General features: G+C 38.3%; 1 protein-coding gene across 6 annotated transcripts in view; it reads left to right on the top strand.

The window, feature by feature from the left end:
• The window catches only part of TRAK1 (trafficking kinesin protein 1), a 91,438-nt gene that overhangs the window by 41,800 nt on the left and 30,154 nt on the right, over positions 1-19,484 (top strand). For all 6 annotated transcript variants that reach the window (XM_077809276.1, XM_077809275.1, XM_077809274.1 and 3 more), the window contains exons 2-6: positions 5,766-5,842; positions 10,003-10,119; positions 15,170-15,270; positions 16,174-16,282; positions 17,681-17,759. In XM_077809276.1, coding sequence (XP_077665402.1) covers positions 5,792-5,842; positions 10,003-10,119; positions 15,170-15,270; positions 16,174-16,282; positions 17,681-17,759 — 457 coding nt within the window. In that variant the 5' untranslated portion in view covers positions 5,766-5,791. The remainder of the gene's footprint in view (positions 1-5,765; positions 5,843-10,002; positions 10,120-15,169; positions 15,271-16,173; positions 16,283-17,680; positions 17,760-19,484) is intronic.

The following is a 19,484-nucleotide window of genomic DNA, read 5'->3' as shown; positions in this document are numbered from 1 at the left end:
CAGTTTCCATAAACAGGATTCCACTCTAGTTCTGAAGACCTGAGCAATTGGAAACTGGGGGCTTGTCTTCACTATTGTGGAGATCAACGCTGCTGCAATCGATGCAGTGGGTGTCGATTTAGCAGGTCTAGTGAAGACCTGCTAAAATGACGGCAGAGCGCTCCGCAGTAGACTCCAGCTCCCTGAGAAGAGTAAGGTAAGTCGACCGGAGACCATCTCCCATCGACACGGTTCAGTGAAGACACTGCAGTAAGTCGACCTAAGCTACGTTGACCCCAGCTATGTTATTCACCTAGCTGGAGTAGCGTAACTTAGCTCGACTTGCCCCGGTAGTGTAGACAAGGCCTGAGTGCCACACACAGAGAAGGCAGTATACAAGCAGAGCCACCTTTTGTCCTCCCATGTATCCTCCTTATCTTAAACTCCCTTTAAATCACATCTTAGGTGAAAAAATTAGAACTTCTACAAATTTCAGAGGAAGAAATAATTGCTCCTTCATATAAAATTGCATTGTAAAGTGCACAATTAGACTGTCAGCAAGAATAGAATGTGATTATTATTTTTGTAATTTTTTTTTTGTAATTTTGTATTTTGACCTGTGTGTTGGTGGTATTGCTTATAGAATTTGTAGCTTAGTGGGAAAAAATAGCTTCTGTATCTACTTGCTGACGGTGACTTGACAATGGGTAGGCAGCTGATGTGCTGTGACCATGATTTTATTACACTAATATTTTTTTCCACTGCCACGTGGTGATCTCCCCCACTGTTATATCCACCTATTACCTCTTGTCTTGTACTTTGACTCAAAGCATTTTCAGGCAGTTACTCTCTTTGTTATGTGGGTGCATGGTGCCTTGAACAATGGAACCCTGAACAGTAATGGATGTCTCTAAGGACTACCACAATACAAATATTTAATAATTGTTGCTGCTTATCTGCCAAGCAGTAGCAGAGTGTAACTGAACACAACTGGTCAGTTTGACTGTTGCTATGCAAACATCGTGTGTAGCTTTTATAATGGTCAGGAATCACCTTCAAGCTTCTGCTGTTTTGAGAAGCTCTGAGCAGCAGCGGAAAGTGGTTTTGGAGCTGTTTGTGAGGGAGGATCTCTCAAAAACAGAGGCAAGAAGAGGAATAGAATAGCGTAGACCATCCTACCTCCCAGCAATCAGAGGAGGGAGGGTGTGAGAGAGAACAAGAGACAGAAAGTTTCTTCTCTTTTCCAGCAACTAGAAGGAGATGTAGCTTCAAATTTACCAGACACCCAGTCTCCAGAGGTTCAGAGATCGACAGCACTCTATTATTGTTAATAATTAATAAGAATAATTGTATTAGGGCTGTGCCTAAAGGCCCCAAATGGAACTGGAGCCTCATTATGTTAGATTCTGTGCAAGCCATGTCAGATGGCATGCTGCTACCTATCCCAAAGTGCACACAGTCTAATTCAAGACAAAAGGTACCAAGTCAGTTTACCCTGGGCATAATCTTAGTCCCCTTCCATTTCCCAGCAACTGGAATTGGGAAGGTGAGGATTGAGGAAAGAGCAGGTTGGCTTCCTCAGCAGCCCTTTATTCTTCCCTCTCTCCTTTCTTTTAAAATCTCCCTCAGTCTCCTATTAAAATCTGGTAAATTTTTCAAGCCCCAGAGGATGGTGTTCTAGATGGAGATTTTGATATAAAGAGTAAAGAACACATCTTATATTCTTGAGAATGCAAATACCTCAGGTACCCCACCCTAATTTAAGATTCAAGCCATGTCTTTACTGGGCATTGCTCCTTCCTTCTGAGTTGTTGCATGTCCAAAACCTGGTCTCTTGGGGACTTTACCATTTATTAGTCTTTTAACCCCCCTGAAAGAAACATTGACCCATACAGCCACATCCTCTTTTAAATTGGTATAAAATGTGGGAGAATATGAAGTTTTTGGTTTGTGTTTCAGAGCCTGTGCATGACAGGAATTCATGATCTCTGTTGCCATTACTAAATGTACATTTCATTGTGTGCATGTAAAATCCCCAAAACTAAAACAGAGCCCCAATGAGTATCATGAATCTGAGTTGAAAACTAGATAAGAGGAAGTCTGTGATCTTCATGTATTTACATTTTTTGTGACATATAATAATGTTGTATTAAATGGTTGTCACCAGCTTCCAAAGCAGTTTTCTAAGCAACTGCCAAAATTTTGTACATAATTCTTTTTGTTCTTGGAATCCTGTGATTTCTTTTTCCTCACTTGAGCGACCATTTTATTGCCTGATATTCCTCTAGATGTGAATTGAGAGGTCTGAAGTGCATTTGACTTGGATATTATGATTGTGTACCACAGATATCACCCCCTCCCTATCATGCTGAACAAAAATACCGCTGATTTGCCAGTGTGGAAGAGGAGGTCAGTAATTGTGCCGTGTGAGTTTTATACTACAGTGCACTGTCCTTCATTTGCCCTTTCCATGTGGTTAGAATAGTGTTAGAAGGCTAGTGTTCACCAGGAACTGATACACGCCAGAAACCATATTCATTAAGGCAATATACTTTTAATTTACATATCTCATTGGCTAAAGGATAAAGTCAGGAGAAGTTTGTGTAATCAAAATATCTTTTTCTGTTCCCATCAGGCTTCTGTTTGTATTTGATTCATGGCTTTGGTCTTTTTCTCTTGTTGAAGCAGTGAGTTTTATATTAATCCTCTAATGTTCATCCCCTCTAAGTTGATACCAATTTCTTTAGCTTTTGTGACTGTAGTCTCCACTCCATTGAAGGGTATCAGTACATTTGATACGTTGCTGTTATATACAAAGTCAATTTTCCTGTCCAGAGCAGCAATCCTTGTTAAATCTATTGTTTTAGTCAATATTTCTGTAAAGGCTTTGGTTTATCCTCCGTAGTGGTTTAGCTGGGTGTGAGGTTTTGGAAGGGGCTTAACCGAAACGGTAATGCTGCGGCCTTGGAGGTTGGGTCTTTGACTGGAGTCTCGGGCCTGAATTTTCATTTAGACTGGCTATTAAGAGAACTCAAATTGCACTTTGAAGGCTATTAAAACTGTCCAGAGCGATGTAGCAGAGACTTCATCTAAATTTTCGTGGTTGCTCATGTTTAATGAGGCCATAAAGACATTGGTGATCAGGTTTATTCTTGTTTGATTTTTTTTTTCTTTTTACATTCTGTGTTCTTTATAAGACCATTGTGGTAGCTTCTGGAACGTATTGCCTGCTGTCAAAGTTATATATATATGTAAATATATACATGTATAAAATTATATTATATATGTATAAATTCAAAGGGAAGGTTGGACTTTGACTATCTCATGTCTTTGGGTGTTAAACTCATACCCCCTCTGCAAGTGAAAACATTTATTGAAGATGATAGATTTTGATTTGTGTGTGCAAAAGACTGTTTCAGTCATGCATTGTGTGACTTTGATTTTCTTGACATTGCTTCTTAATAGCAGAATGTGCTGATAAAGGTTGCGTAGCAAGTTCTGAAGAAATAGTTGAGTTAGCAACTGCACGTACCAGCCCTTGTTAACATTTCTCACAATCAGATGACCTTGCTCAGCCCATGGGAACACCACACTGTTATCTACTTGTTTGGATTTTACCAAGATGATTATAGTTTTGCGGTCACTAGGGTGGTGTCATGTTGCCTTACTCAGAAACGGTGGCAGAGTTAGGGTTTGCTAATGGTAATCCCAAACATTAATTTACCAACATTGCTGAGGGAAAGTTATAGCCAAGGAAACTCTAGTGAACAGTTATTTGGGATTATAAAATGTTGGTCTGTGTCAGTATTTACAGTAGGCATTTTAGGTGTTGATTTATGTATTATTGTGTTGGAAACTTTGTTTTTATGGTTACATTAAACTTCTTTATGAATGGACATTTTAAAGTTACGTAGTTAATGCAAATCTCTCTTCTTTCTGTTAAGTTTTCATGAAAAGATTCTCTGTGCAATGATTACTCCAGTTTCCTGCTTCCTCTATGCTCCTGATTTTCGCAAGTTAAAATATTTCTTGGCAGAAAACAGTTTCTGTGAACATGTAGTTTGTAAATGCAGCACGTTTATGTTTACACTATAGCATATATTCATTGTGTATTTCATTTTTATTCTCTTATCTAATCAGTTTTTGGGGGTGTAAATTTCTGGCTATAAGCTTTTAGTTAGCACTTGCTAACTTTTTAATTAGGTTAGAGTAGTGTAAACTAAAATCCCTAATTCTGCAGTCTTTCTGCAGGCAGTCCTATGGAATTCACTGGGATTGCTTGCAAGGCTAAAAAGTTAAGCATGTACATAAATATTTACAGGTTTTGGTCCTAAAATGCTTTGACATTCTGGGTTGGTAAGGCAACAGGATGCCTAATCAGCTACTATTTTTATTCATTGGTGTGTAGCAGTTGTTTGTCAGTTGTATGTCACCTAATCTGTGGCGTCAGGTTTAACCACACAGCATTCAATTATTTTTAAGTAATTTGGACTTGATTTCTTTCTACTGAATTAACCACCTTAGAACATCTTCACCCAAACTGTGCATCAGCCGTAATTGAAACTCTGTCAAAGATAAATCCACTTGTGACGAAAGTTGCCTTACAGCAGTCTCCTCTGCAGAAATCAATGTAACCAACTAATATAACTCTCTATTAACAGTCCCTTTTTTCCAGAATGGAATGTTTAAGCCATAAAAACAATGGTGGAGGGAAAAGAAGGATGCATACGAGTAAAACAGGAACTGCTGATCTTATTTTTTCAAATTTATTTGTGTTCTGTTTAGAAATCTCAATATCTCTGAGACTAAGCCAAGGTCACTATGTGTCCTTCAAGAAAAAGTCATGCAGTCAGACAAAAATGTTCCCAAATTATTCAGCAGGGTAATAACACTGGTTTTATTTAAGTGTGTCACATCCATTTCAGTTACGCATTGCTTTAGCTAGTAATACTACAGTCTTTGTGACATGCTTTAGTTACCAGATACATTACAAGGGCTATTATATTTAGGTCATTCAGAAGCAGAATTGTGTATATATTTTATATGCACTATGCAGTCTTGTATGATGGAGCCCAGTTTTGCCAACCTCACACAGAGCAGTATCTTCTATGAGCTGTCCTGTTGGTTCTACTCCAGTAGGGACTAATGGAGTAAGTCATGGCTCAATGTAGAAGTGACACAATGAGCCTTTGTTTCTGCATTTTTTTTGTTAGTTTTTACTTAAAATGTTTTTGCACTGAGTTTAGCATACTTGTTCATTGATTCTGTCTTAATGGTTTGAGAAATTTATAGTTTTGTCGTGACTCCATCGTCCCCCTTTAAAAAAAATGTTTTTCAATTTGCATTGAATCAAAAGTAAATTTTACTGTTTTACACAGAAAATTCCAGGTTTGAGGCTCTGAATTTGTTTTAGTGTTGAAGAGTTTAATATGTATGGACTTTAAAAACACTTCAGATTGATCATAAGGCCTTTAAAATTCCTACGATTACAGTACATACAGGACCTGAAAAAAAAATTGACAAAAGCAAATGCCTGCTACAAAACAGAAATGCCAATCTTCTCTGTTCAATATGAAACACTAAAGATTAAATTTTTTTCTTGTTAAATTCATTGTTTTCATAGTTCTTCATGTTTTCCCAAAACTTAAAATAATTCAGTAAACAGATATAATTTTAGATTAATTTTAGGATTAAGGTTTAAGATTCTTATTTTTTTCAAGTAATTCTTAATTTTGTTTAGTTTGAGTGGCAGATAAAATGACTTTACATGTCTTGTTTTCCAACAGTTTTATGTGCTGAAAGAGTGGGCCAGATGACTAAAACATACAATGACATAGATGCTGTTACACGACTTCTAGAAGAGGCAAGTATTCTTTTACACAGCTGTTCACTTTATGACAAAGACATAATATAGATTATGAAAGAATCTGTGTTGATAGAAATTGCCCCATTTGTTTTCAGTCATGGTGAAACAAATATTCTAAATGCACATTCACTACAATCTCATTGGTAAGGGACATGACTTTATTAATAAAAGGTGCTTAGTTTGTTTACGTAATTTGTACAAATTCACCAAACAATTTCATATATAGCTAAAGCAGATTTATCTCACTATTGCCAGAATACAAAAAGTGACATACCATGCTGAATGATGTGAGGAAAAAAGTTAAGGTTTACATGAAATCATGATGTTGTGAGGAGGAGGAGGGGAAGTGAGAGGGAGTGTGTGTTTGTTTTCCAAATATGCACAGTATTATAAATGGTTTGTTTAAAAAACAAAAAACAAGAGCACATAAAGCTCGCGAGTCTATTTATTATTTATATTATATATAATATTTATTATTGATATCTCCATGATTATAATCTTTAGGAAAATATATAGTTACCAATTGATAAACAAACATCTCCCTCTCTCCCATGTACTTTTTTCTGCCCTGTCTCCAAGTTCTTCTTTCTTGCATTCTGGTGCCTTTATATTTATAAAGCCACTATAATATATGGTCATTAATTTATTGTGATTGAGACTAAACATTTCATGTAATAGCAGAGAGAAAAAAATGACCTACAAGATAAAATTTTTGTACTCACTAAATAGCCTAATAACTTAATATTAATTGATCAAAACAAACTCTATTTTTAAAGTAAATGTAAGCAAATATTTTTTGGAAATTATGTTTGCAAGGCATTATTCAGATGAAGACTAACAATGCGGTCTTTGTTCTTGACAGTTTAGAACAGGGATCGGCAACCTTTGGCACGTGGCTCGCCAGGGTAAGCCCCCGGCAGGTCAGGCCGGTTTGCTTACTTGCCGCATCCACAGGTTTGGCCAATCGCGGTTCCCACTGGCCGCGGTTCACCGTTCCAGGCCAATGGGGGCTGCGGGAAGTGGCACAGGCCGAGGGATGTGTGGCCACCGCTTCCCGCAGCCCCCATTGGCCTGGAGCGGCAAACCGTGCCCAGTGGGAGCTGCGATCGGCCGAACCTGCAGATGCGGCAGGTAAACAAACCGGCCCGGCCTGCCAGAGGGCTTACCCTGGCGGGCTGCGTGCCAAAGGTTGCCGATCCCTGGTTTAGAACTTAAACCTTTTGTATTTTGGTCTGCTTCATATTGCGGTAGTGCTGCATTTGTTTCGCACTACAAAGCTCTCTTAGTACAGCAGACCCGTTTCATGCAGTGCTAACCCAAAGTACCTGAACTGGTGCATTCTTTGACCGCGAACCTGCAAAGGGATTAGCATGAGCACAAGGGCCTGGATTAGTGTATCTTGGTTGTAGAATTGAGGCCTTTGGTTATGCTTTCAACTGAAATCTTTAAAAACAGTTTCCTATGTACTATTCATGATAAACCCCAGATACTTCACTTAGAATTATTATATCTGTAGCACGCCACTGATAACTCTTCTATTTACCCTTGTATTATGCATTCATTATGCTCCTTTTGCTTCTTCATTTGCTTAGATTCATTTGCATGGTTTTGTAAGCAGGTATTATATCCATCTGGAAACTTACAAATATCCTGTGGTTTTCTTTGAATATGAAAATTTCTTAAATTCTCTCATAGCCCCAGAGGCACGTGGTGGTTGTTTATTTACATAGAGCTGTAGCCAACACAAAATCATTTGTGTGACTGTTGGCTGTTCTGAGGTGGTAGTTCCTTCCATCACCCCTTCTAGTAGTGGCAGAGCTGGACATTTTGCATTTGCCCAAGCCTGTCTCCTCCCTGAGCTTGATTTCTATAGAGCTGTAGCAGTCTAGCCCCTGGGAACAGTGTGGGATGCACTGAACCAACAGTCTAAAGCAGAGGGAGTTCTTTCTTCCCTGTCTGGCTGTTAAAGAGGCCATGTGACCTGACAATGGTGCATCTTTTGCTAAATTCACTAGTGTTGCACAGTGAGAGAATATATGAGGCTCATTGAGCCAAATTTTCATGTTAAATTTATTTTTCTCATACGTACATGTGTGGGCATACACTCCTCTCCCCCAAATGGTGATAGTAAGGAGGGACCCTCAAATTTGATCTTACAAGTCACAGTATCTAAGCACTTCACAATCTTTAATGTATTTATCCTCACTCCTGTGACGTAGGGAAGTGCTATTATCTCCATAGTCCCAAATTGAGATCCAAAGGTATGTGCACGCTGCTATTAAAAACCCATGGCTGACCCGTGCCAGGTGGCTTAGGCTTAAGGGGCTGTTTAATGGCCATGTAGATGTTCAGGCTTGGGCAGGGGATCCACTGGGCCTTCCTTCCTCTCTTCTGCAAATATTTTTCTTTTTCATTTTGACCTTGTGCAGTGGGCCAGCTGGGTATCTTGGCCTATTACACACCATTAGCATATTTTCTATGGCCTTCTGGAACTTTCATGGTCTGGAAGTCCATGCATAATTTTGGCTGGATAGGGTCCTTGGTTTCTAATGCAAAAGTAGACTGAGCTTGACATATTGGAAATCACTTAGAGACAGCACTACCAGATTTGCAAACTATCAAAAACCTATCTTAAATTATTTAAGAATTGTATCAGTACTGGTAATTGCTATCTACTTTTCTACTCTTCTATTGCATGGAGGCACTTGAAATACATGAAATTATTGTGAACCCACATCACTGACAATGAATCACTAGCTTCTTTTGATAGACTTTGTCTTTATCATCCATATTATAGTCAATAAATTTTAGTAATAATGAGTGCAACAGTTGTCAGTCAAAATAAACAAGCACATAATAGCTACTTTTAGCAAATAAACTGAAAGGAATAAGAGGAAGGAACTGAACAAGAGGAGAGAAGGATATACCAGGAAATTTGCACCATTAATGCACGTAGACTTTTGCAAATATAACACAGTAAAAATGCATCTTGCTAATTCAAAATCATACAATAAGTGCTGCAAAGTTGAGAGACCCTAAATTCATTGCCCTGTCCAAAAGGGCTCACTGTCTAATGCCTTGGTCCTGGTAATACTTGGGCATGTGTTTTACATCAATTGGGACCACTTGTGTTTAATGTTAGGCATGTGCGTTAGCAGGATCAGGTCCCCAGTCTGTAGTATATTTAGCGTGGCTTACTGTCCACACAGGGTAGGGTTGGTCCTGTGTGCGTGAGCAAGGGAGGAGAGGGCGTAGAGAATCTCTTCCTGTTACCCTGGGCACTTGGATGGAGGAAGCAGGATGTCTTTAGACTTGTGTGACTGATGGGCTAGCCAGCCCTGGGGAGGGGCAGGGAAGGGCATGCTAACAGAGCTGGCCCAATCCAGGGAGATGGTAATGCACATTGCACCCTTTCAAAAGGTGGTATGGCTGAGTTCGTTCATCTCAACATCTCCAGGAGTTCCTTCAGAGCTCCCACAGGCATGTTGGCTGGATCAACTCCCTCTAAGTATTCCACCTGTGTCCCTATCTGAGTGCAGGAGGCAGTGACTTAAAGCTATAGTTTGGCCTACTGACTTTAACATAGTCACCTCTCTTTCTGAAGCTATCAAAAGATAGTATAATGCACATTTACAGCTGCTGCGTAAATTTTACACTTACTGGAATTTGTTTTCAAGTGGAGCAGAGGAGACACTGAGAAGCACATTAACATATCCAAGTGTATTCTGTCTGCTTATATCTGTGCTTTGCTGTGCTTTTGAAGCTCTTAAAATATAATCTGTAAGCTGCCTACAAGCTCTCTACAAAAAGTGCAAAGAGAAAATTGAGTGGTTAGTGACAGTAATTTTTCAAATAGAATAAAAGAGCTGGAATTAGATTTGCTTCAATTAACATTTTTACATTAGACAGCAAGGTTATGCTTTCATTTGTATGGTTCATTAACTGTACGTGTCAATTTTTCTGGATTATGTAGGTGTAGTCTAAGCAGGAATAGGACAAGAAAATGAGCAAAAATTGTTGGTTTCTTTGTTTTTGAAGAATATTCATTCTTCCCTTTTGTCTAGCACAGATTTAACCTTTTTTGACATGGGAGAACCAGTTATTTTCTAAGTGAACAAAAGCATTGGAAATCAATGTTCTTTTCTTTCCTTTTACAGAAAGAGCGGGATTTAGAATTAGCTGCTCGAATTGGCCAGTCGTTGTTAAAGAAGAATAAATCACTAACTGAGAGAAATGAATTCCTTGAGGAACAAGTAGAGCATATCAGGGAAGAGGTAAGGTCATACACACTTGTACTGTCTCGACACATAATGATGCTGTGGGTCCAGAAAAACTCTTCCTTCTAGCTTTAGCTTGTGTGTAGTTAACTTTCTGATGACTTGTGTATAGGATGCCAATCTGAACGATAGTGATTCTTGTAGGATATTGTACAAAGTTCATTCTACAAATATGACTGATGAAATCATTTGGCCTACAGAGCTCAAAAAAAGGGAAATTTTAAGAAAACTATGGGCCATTAGATTTTGCTCCACCTCAGGCCGAATTCTTTTCTTAAACATATTTGTCCCTATTTTATTTTGCTTCATTCCCTTCTTCCCCTCCCCCCCCGGGCACGCTTTCCTCAAACCCCATTTTGACCATATCCCCCTCCTTTCCCTACATTTCCTCCCCCCCTCTTTCTTTCTAATATCTCTCTCTCACTTATCTCTCCTTCCACGTCTCTAGGTCCCTTTTTACCTGGGTTCATTGCTTGCACTTGTCTTTCCACAACCTTCAGCTTTTTCCCTTTTGTTTCTTCTCCCCACATAGCTCAATGATTCTCACTTCTTGGTTTGTTTCTCTCCTTTCCCACCTATAAGAGATTTGTTTTTCGTTCCCCTACCCCCAACTTGTTTTCTGTCTTCAAGCTGATTTCAGTTTTGGTTTTTAAATAAAATCACTTAAATGCTGAACATGCTCCCCTACTGCAGATGAGCATGAACATCATGCCACTCTATTTAAGGTGTAATCATATAAAGTGAGATTTTTGTGATCCATGATCACTGAAGTCATGTGCATTGTACTTCCTGTGCCCCTCCGGTATCATGCCTCTTTAACATACCCAGCTTCATATCCATCAGATGCTTGGGTGGCTCAGGATAAATTACTGTGTGGGTTCTATGTCATGATGAATGATGCTGCTTCAGCATATGGTCTGCTTCAGAAAGCAGCGAAGTGACTTGTTGGTTTAAAGAAATAGATGTTAAACAGAACTAATGGTCTGGGATTTAGTATCTCCCATCTAGATTTGTTAAAACCTTCTGGCTTATGGTGCAGTGGTTTTGCTATTTTTCAGTAAAATATGGAAGAATCTGGTGGTGTGTGTGTATGCATGAAGGTTTTTGTGATCTGTATGTGTGTGTATATTACAATTTTGGATAACAATAGTAATGCTGTAGGTTTTTTGTATATATATTGTGTATCTGTGTATAGGATGACATGGTGCAGGTCATCCCAAATGAGTACTGATTTAAAAAAACAAATAAAACACCACAAAACACTATAATGTATATTGTATGTGCTACATATGTGGTACTATAAATGTCTTTGAGAAACATTGAAAATTATCATCAGGATTATTTATTGTATCTCCCTGAGTAGAGAGCCAGATTAACTAAAAATGTCACAACATAACGTCTGTTAGCTTGCTGCCTTGAAGAGCTAAAAGTGAGTGCTGGATCCCTCCTAGAAACACTTGGTGACCTTGAGCTGAATCCTGCCCATCCTGGGCCTCTTGAGGGTGCACTTCTTGGGGGAAGATTAAGAAAGGTTGAGAAATTCCACAGTTGGTGGGAGGGGTTGAAAACAGGTTGGTTTTTAGAAAACGGTGGTTTATGGAAGCTTCTCTGGAATTCATGATGTTAGGGTAAATCTGAGCAATGGTATAATGAGCAAGTTGTGGGTGAGGCAGTCACAGGTGCATGATGGATGGAAATACACCCAATATATGGAGGTGATCTCAATGGGAGAAATTCCAAGGCAGGTGACAAATTAAATACTCACTCACCTTTGACAGCATTGCCAGTTTGGCTGCATTATTAACAGCTTTCTTAAACAAAGAATGTCATGATTCATCTAGGAAATTGCCAGCTTCCCAGTGCAACTAACAACTTGCTGTTAGCACATGATATTAGGGGTTAAAGTCATCACACTTGTGTGTAGAAAATCGGAGGTTAGTTTTAGCAGGTTTTGAGATTTCCTCTGAGTCCTGTTCAGTTGGTAGTCACGATAACTAAGGCAACTGACTTTGCAGCCAGAGGGATACAATATATAGTCCCTATAATTTTCTTTTTAACTCTCTAAAACATTCCTAAAATAGTGCAGCATGTGACACATGCAACATACCTGATGGTGGAGCATGATATATAGATTTTATTGGCACGTGTATGGGATGACCTGTGTAACTCAGCCATGGCTTCTTTAATCATGAGTAGTGCAGCCATTCCATATTCATGCTAATAAAGTCTTTATGCCACACTATCATGTATCAGTTTATTCCATGACTCTTCATTTGATACACGTGTTACCTCACATTAACATCTAGATTTTACATTTTCAAACCTAAATATCATTGTGAGGAATAGACTCTGATCATGTTCTGATGAAAAGTGTGACTTTAAACCACGTTTCAGACCAGTTTTTCTCTTTATATTGTCTCTTACTTTGCTCTTCTTAAATGCCAATGTCTCCTTCATCTGCAACAAGCTGTTTTTGTATGATCACTTCAAAACAGTTTGAATTTCATTTTTCCTTCTGTCAAGAGGACAGAGCCCTTCCCTCCCCAGTCTTATCTAATTGCTTCTAATTTCTACCCTGTACAACTCTTTCCAGTAGTACTAAATTATGAAAACTGAGACTCAGACCTACTGTTTGGCACTAGAGAACAAAAGGTGAGTGCACTGAAGCAAATGCTGTACTGTATGTTGGTGCACTTTAGTCACCAGGTACCTGCTGTTTTGGAAGTATTTTACTAAAGTCTTCAATGTTGTATTGGGAAAATTCTCTTGATTATAAATTGCTTTGACTGCAGAAATAACTGTTCAACCTTTAGGTAGCACAAATGAGAGTAGCTTCCCAAGTAAAGCCTGCCCACCCAGTGCTGTGTTGCAGTGTTTAAAAGTTAAGGATGCTGCAGCTCCAAGATCAAAATTTCTGTCCTTTTGCTGAAATATGACATTAGCATGTACAACCTAATCTTGTCTGCTTTGAAATTTGATCTAAGAGCCAGAGTAAAGTGAACTGTCAGTCTAGGTTAGAGTGGAAGGAGATTGTTGGGTTTTTGCTCTTCCTAGTTATTCTGGGTTATTCTATTTACTTTATTTAACCCTAAACTTCTTTCCTCTTCTAGTCATCTCTGTTCTGTGCTCCTGCAGCAGCTAATACAGTGCTAGCTAGCTCATCCTCCGCAGAGACTGTCAACCCAGGGACCAGCAGTTTATGGTCACTCTTAAACAGTAGAGCTTTGTAATCTTCATGTTAATTGCTAGATATCGCACCTGAGTTAGTGTTTGATGTTTGTTTAAAGCTCAGTGTTTGGTGAGTTGAGCCCACCATACTCATTTTAAAGCCTTTCCAGGCTGTTTTTCATCAGAGCTAGTTTTCATTTCCTCTGTTACAGTCAGAAGGGGGAAAATGCTACTCTGAAATAAAAAACTTTTAATCCATTAGAGCAGAAGGTAACATATGAAAGATAAGATGATCTCTATCTAGTTAATGAATAAAATATGTGATGTAATTAGTTGTCTTCATTTTGAATTGATGTTTTCATGTTAATAAATATTTAGAGTCCTACAGTGTAGGAGAAATAATGGGCTTCATCCTGCAAACTGTTGCTCATGGTTAGTGGACCTCTCACGTGAGTGAGGATTTATAAAATGGGTTTTGGACTTTAGATTGATTCTGCAGAGCTGGCAATTAGGGAGAAAAAAACGGCACCTTTTCATTCCTAAAATGAGCACATTTGATACAGAGTAAGATATAATAAACATGGGATTCCATGATACCACTTCTGTAGAATCACTTTTCAGAGTCAAAGTGCATTCAGAAGCTAATAGTTCTCTGCAGTCTATGTAGGATTCATGTAATGTGCACCCTATGGCAAAACCTACTGAACGGTGGATCTGCTACATTCTGCACCAACTAAAACTTTAGAGTGGTGTCCAAAGGTTACCCTATCTGAAGAGAATTATGATAATCCAGTCTGAAAATCACAAAGGCAGGGATGATAATGGTGGCCGGGACCTTGTCCAAGTGAGATGGTTATAATCGTTGTGTCAAATGCAGATGAAAAGAAATGCTAGGCCTGATTTACCACTGCTTTACTCCATTGAAATCAATGGAGTTATGCTGGTGTAAACCTGGGATGGTGAATCAGGGTCATGGAATGAAATGAGACAGACCATTTGCCTCTCTTGTTTCCTTTAATAGCAGTGGGTAATTGGATTCTTGCTTTCTTTAAAAAGAAAGACAAAAAAATCAAATGACTGTTTAAAGATTTTTCAAGAAGTTGAAAAAAAAAGAGGAGTACTTGTGGCACCTTAGAGACTAACAAATTTATTCAGGCATAAGCTTTCGTGGGATAAAACCCACTTCATCGGATGCATGCAGTGGAAAATACAGTAGGAAGATACATATACACAGAGAACGTGAAAAAATGGGTGTATCATTAATTAATTTGCAAACTGGACACCATTAAATTAGACTTGAATGAAGACTGGGAGTGGATGGGTCATTACACAAAGTAAAAACTATTTCACCATACTAATTTTTTCCCCTACTGTTACTCACACCTTCTTGTCAACTGTTTGAAATGGGCCATCCTGATTATCACTAGAAAAGTTTTTTTTTCTCCTGTTGATAATAGCCCACCTTAATAGATTAATCTCATTACAGTGTGTATGGCAACACCCATTTTTTCACGTTCTCTGTGTGTGTGTGTGTATATATCTATATATCTATATCTATCTTCCTACTGTATTTTCCACTGCATGCATCCAATGAAGTGGGTTTTAGCTCACGGAAGCTTATGCCCAGATAAATTTGTTAGTCTCTAAGGTGCCACAAGTACTCCTCGGTTTTTTTGCTGATACAGACTAACATGGCTACCGCTTTGAAACCTGTCAAGAAGTTAAAGAATTGTTTCCAGTCCATTTGTCAGAGTGGTACAGTGGGCTCTTGATTAGTCTGAAGGAAACATATGAAAGATGAAAAACAAATTGATTTAATTATTAAAAATATTAATGTGCTTGGAAGGGAAGTGATAGATTTACGCTCTTTTTTGCTCAGGTTTCTCAGTTGCGCCATGAACTGTCCATGAAGGATGAGCTGCTTCAGTTTTATACCAGTGCTGCTGAGGAAAGTGAGCCAGAGTCCATCTGCTCAACACCGTAAGTTATCAGATCAGTTCACTTTTTCTGAATCTGAACATTCAGGGAGACTAGCAGGAAGTTTGAGCCGTGTTGATACCCTTGATGGTGGTGGCAAAATTAATCCTGAATGGAATGAAGTTACATTAATAACTTAAACCTCCAACTTGTGCCGCACATTTTGTATTGAAGCAACTGGACTGATTCCAATGTGGGGAGGGAAGGAAAAAGGAGGACAGTGGCATATGACACCATAGGCTACTCTAACTCACATTGGGGTTGTCACAGACCACCTCACAGGATCAGTGAGCCACCTGACATGTACCTCCCCACAGTACCATCTTTCTGTCTGCAGGGGAGAATCTGGCCGAGTGATGAAAGGCTAACTTCCAAACTCACATTGCTTTGACTGGCAGAGACTTGAGGCATTCCTAAAATATTGTGCGCTATTTGACAGCAGAGAGAGGAGATAACACATGTATTACAGTCTTTTCCAGACCGTTAGCTGTCAGAGCAGTATGGCAGACTTTGAGGTTGATGCAGTATGCCCCGGTATGGCAGACTTTGATGGCAACTTGTCCACTTGTCTGCAGAGTTATTGCAGCATTCCGGTGGAGTATGTGCAATATGATTCATGAAGCTATTGTATTATTTTTTGTAAGTCTGCATGTGAAGGTTGCTTTCTTCCTAATATCTGTGGATGAATAACTTTCCCACAGGAAGTGGGAGGAATGAGGAAAACTGTCATGTATGCTTTTAAAATTAGATGAAAATGCGTGTTGTCACAAATAACTTAAAGTGAAAAGGTTTAATTCTACACAGCTCTGGCTGTTATGCAACCTCTGTTAAGCCTTTTCCCATTTGTCATTTCCAAGGTTTCAAGTAAAATGGGCCTAAAATAAATGTTAATAGTTATGTTACCAGGTTGAAGAGGAATGAGTCTTCTTCCTCCGTCCAGAACTATTTTCACTTGGATTCTCTTCAAAAGAAACTCAAGGACCTGGAAGAGGAGAATGTTGTGCTTAGATCAGAGGTGAAATCACTCCCTTGTATACTTCGTTTTTAACACTTGCAGCCCTGCTTCCCTCTCCCTTTCAAAACCAGTGGTCTGATGATGATTGTTAAATAAATATTTTTAATGGAAACCCTCACAGGGGAGGGCTATCTTACATAACATATCCCCTTGTAATATATCAAATCACCAATTTTGATCTTAAAGTAGTGTTAGGAGTCCAACTGAAACGTATACATTTCAGGAAATTCAGAGCAAAGGCTTCATGTGGAAGAGACAACATAGTTCTATAACTGTCAGGGGACAGTATTATAGCCTAAAACCTGAGAGGTTCATACACACTAAAAACAAAAAAGATGTTGGAACATGACTGACCCTTGCTGTATTTCTGAACCCGCAGGTTGGCATAGGTCCTTAACCCATACCAGTGTTAGCAATAGGCACAAATGTCTTTCTTACTGCCTCTCTCTATATTTAAGTATTAGCTTAAACTCTAAATGGCCTTAATTTGTGAGTTTCAAGTCAGGTCTTTAACATTATTTTAACATTGTTTTTTTGTGGATTCATATTTTTCCTTTTATCTTGGCACCGTTCAAAAGAATAAAAAACATGTTTGTGGGTTAATGGAGTCCGTCAGAGTTAATATATGTTTACTGTGACGGCCATGTAGCAGATAAGTAATTACATTTGTGATTTTTCAATTCAGTTTTTGAACTTACAATATTTGGGGGTATGTTATAATTTGCAAACTCTCATTGGAGTTTAGACGAAATACCATTCTGAGATTCACAAATTCATTAACTTTCCATTACAAATGTAAGTCATGTTTTTATAAAATATGTTTTGATCAAAGTGCTGTCTACTTCACCTTTATTATGAAAACACTCAGGGAAGATAAGTAGTGTAAATATTATGTTATGTGGGTATTGTGAGGGTAATTAAGGTGGGGCTGGAAGTGAAAGTCTTCTGGCTTCAGGGATTATAAAAGAACACTTTACACTTAAGTCCAATTGCGTATTCAGTGCTTTTGATGAAATGTAAAATGTAGTGTTTAATTTAAACATGTAATATCTTCATCTATTTTAGAGATCTCAAAACGTATCTGTTCAGGTGATCAATTTATACATTGTGCACTCTATGCATGTGGTTACGGTCATCTTCATTCCTGTTAGAATAGTGACACCTAGTGGGTGCAAATTTCTGCATCAAATCTGTGGATGCTGAATGTTCATTTGGCCCCTTCTTTTTTTTTTTAGAGATTGAGGGGAGACCGGGGGCGTGGGGATTTTCTTGCTGTCTTCCTGGAATTGCAATTTGAAAAAAGGATTTGCTTTTTTCAAGCAAAGGGAAACACTACAGCAGATTAGAAAACAACCAAGATGCTAATGTGCCATATTTTGATGTGGACCTTTTTAACAGGCCTGTCAGCTGAAGACTGAAACAATTACTTACGAAGAGAAAGAACAGCAGCTTGTAAATGACTGTGTGAAAGAGCTGAGTATGTCCTTTTTTCCCCCTCCTTTTCCCCTGACGTTGTGCTCAGTGTTGTTGTAGCCATGTCGGTCCTGGGATACTAGAGAGACAAGGTGAGTGAGGTAATATCTTTTATTGGACCCACTTCTGTTGGTGATAAGAGGCAAGATTTTGAGCTACACAAAGCTCTTTCTCAGGTTTGAAAAAGGCACTATTTTTGTATTTAGCTGTGACACTCTGGATGCCTTTCCCAGATCTAAGGAACAGCCCAGTGTAGCTCAAAAGCTTGCCTCTTATCACCAACAGAAGTGGGTCCTGTAAAAGATATTACCTCACCCACCCCTCTCTCTGTAATTATTGTGTTCAGGGACATTTAGATTGAGCTGTAAATTCACAAATGAGTCATTTAAAAGAGTAATTTACTGTGTGGTCCTTCTTCATTTCCTTACAAGTATTATCTGTCTCTCTTCTAAGACTGCTCATGGGAAGAGAAACAAAAGACTAAAAAGTCCCTGCACTCTTGTCACTTTTGTACCTTTAATTTATGAAATAATGTGTGAGAAAGGCAGAGCCATCTTTCAGACGGTCAGTTTTACATTTCATATTGGAATTACATCACTTAAGACCACATTTAATATCAAGATAATTCAGCTTAAAGTACAAGTCCTTGAACTAAAATGTAACATTAGAATATATCTACAGTATCCATATGGGTCATCAATGAAGACATAATTATCAGGCATTGAAAGAGATAGAAACTTTCAGATGATTTATTAGTAGGCTTGGCAGAATTTGATTTTTTTTTATATAGTTTCAGTGGATAATATTGATAACATCAATGTTTACTTTTAAGCATTTTATCCGTTTTAAATTTTCACTGTTGTGTGAAATTATGGGTTTTAAGTTTTGGGGTTTTTATTTAAATGTTCAGAGTTGGGAGTAAATATGGGAGAGTCAGACAATTATTTAATGACATTGAGAATAAAAAAAATTAAAGCTTTATGAACTATTAAACACAAACTGTCAACATCACGTCAAAATATAGAAAGTAAATACAATTAAATCAACAAATCAGACCTGTTTTTGCTATTCATTGACTAGTCCATTTGTAACCAGCATAATTCAAAAGTCAAAATCATTGGATTCTGATTCTTAAGCAGCATTTTTTTTCTTTGCCTGTCTGTAAATTTGGATTATCACTGATGAAAATATTTTTTCATTGGTTTGTATGTGTACAGTGAAATGGACATTTACTCATAAAAATCTCATCTTTCCAGTCGTACTTATTAGGTACCAATGCACATCAGACAATTTAGGCTTAAAGAGAATGTGCATAACATTTTTAATTTGAAGATCCTTTTCTTCTTCTTTAGTGAGGGAGGCTAGGTAAATACATTAACATTTCATCCGTGTGGTTAACACAGAAATACCAGTTCAGCTTTATTATGATATATGCAGAGGTAGCAAAAGTGCAGGTCATTCAGTTCTACAGTAGCTGCTTGAACTTGGTGGAACAGTGTCTGCTGGGACTTGCAGTTTCTCTGGGCCACACCTATGTATTATAGGTGACAGATGCTGCATGTTGTTCCATTTAATTTAAATTAAGTGCAGCCTTCAGGCTTCTGGCAGGCTGACAGTGTGGTCCCCACTGGCAAAGTTTGGATCTTCCAGTGTTACAGAACTATCTTCTCTAAATATGTTCTTACTTTTCTATCAGTTGAAGCATCAGGCTCAAAAGAATTTAAAAGCA

The sequence above is a fragment of the Eretmochelys imbricata genome, chromosome 2 (assembly GCF_965152235.1).
Source record: "Eretmochelys imbricata isolate rEreImb1 chromosome 2, rEreImb1.hap1, whole genome shotgun sequence".
Classification (NCBI taxonomy): domain Eukaryota; kingdom Metazoa; phylum Chordata; order Testudines; family Cheloniidae; genus Eretmochelys; species Eretmochelys imbricata.
This window is presented reverse-complemented; position numbering and strand designations above follow the sequence as displayed.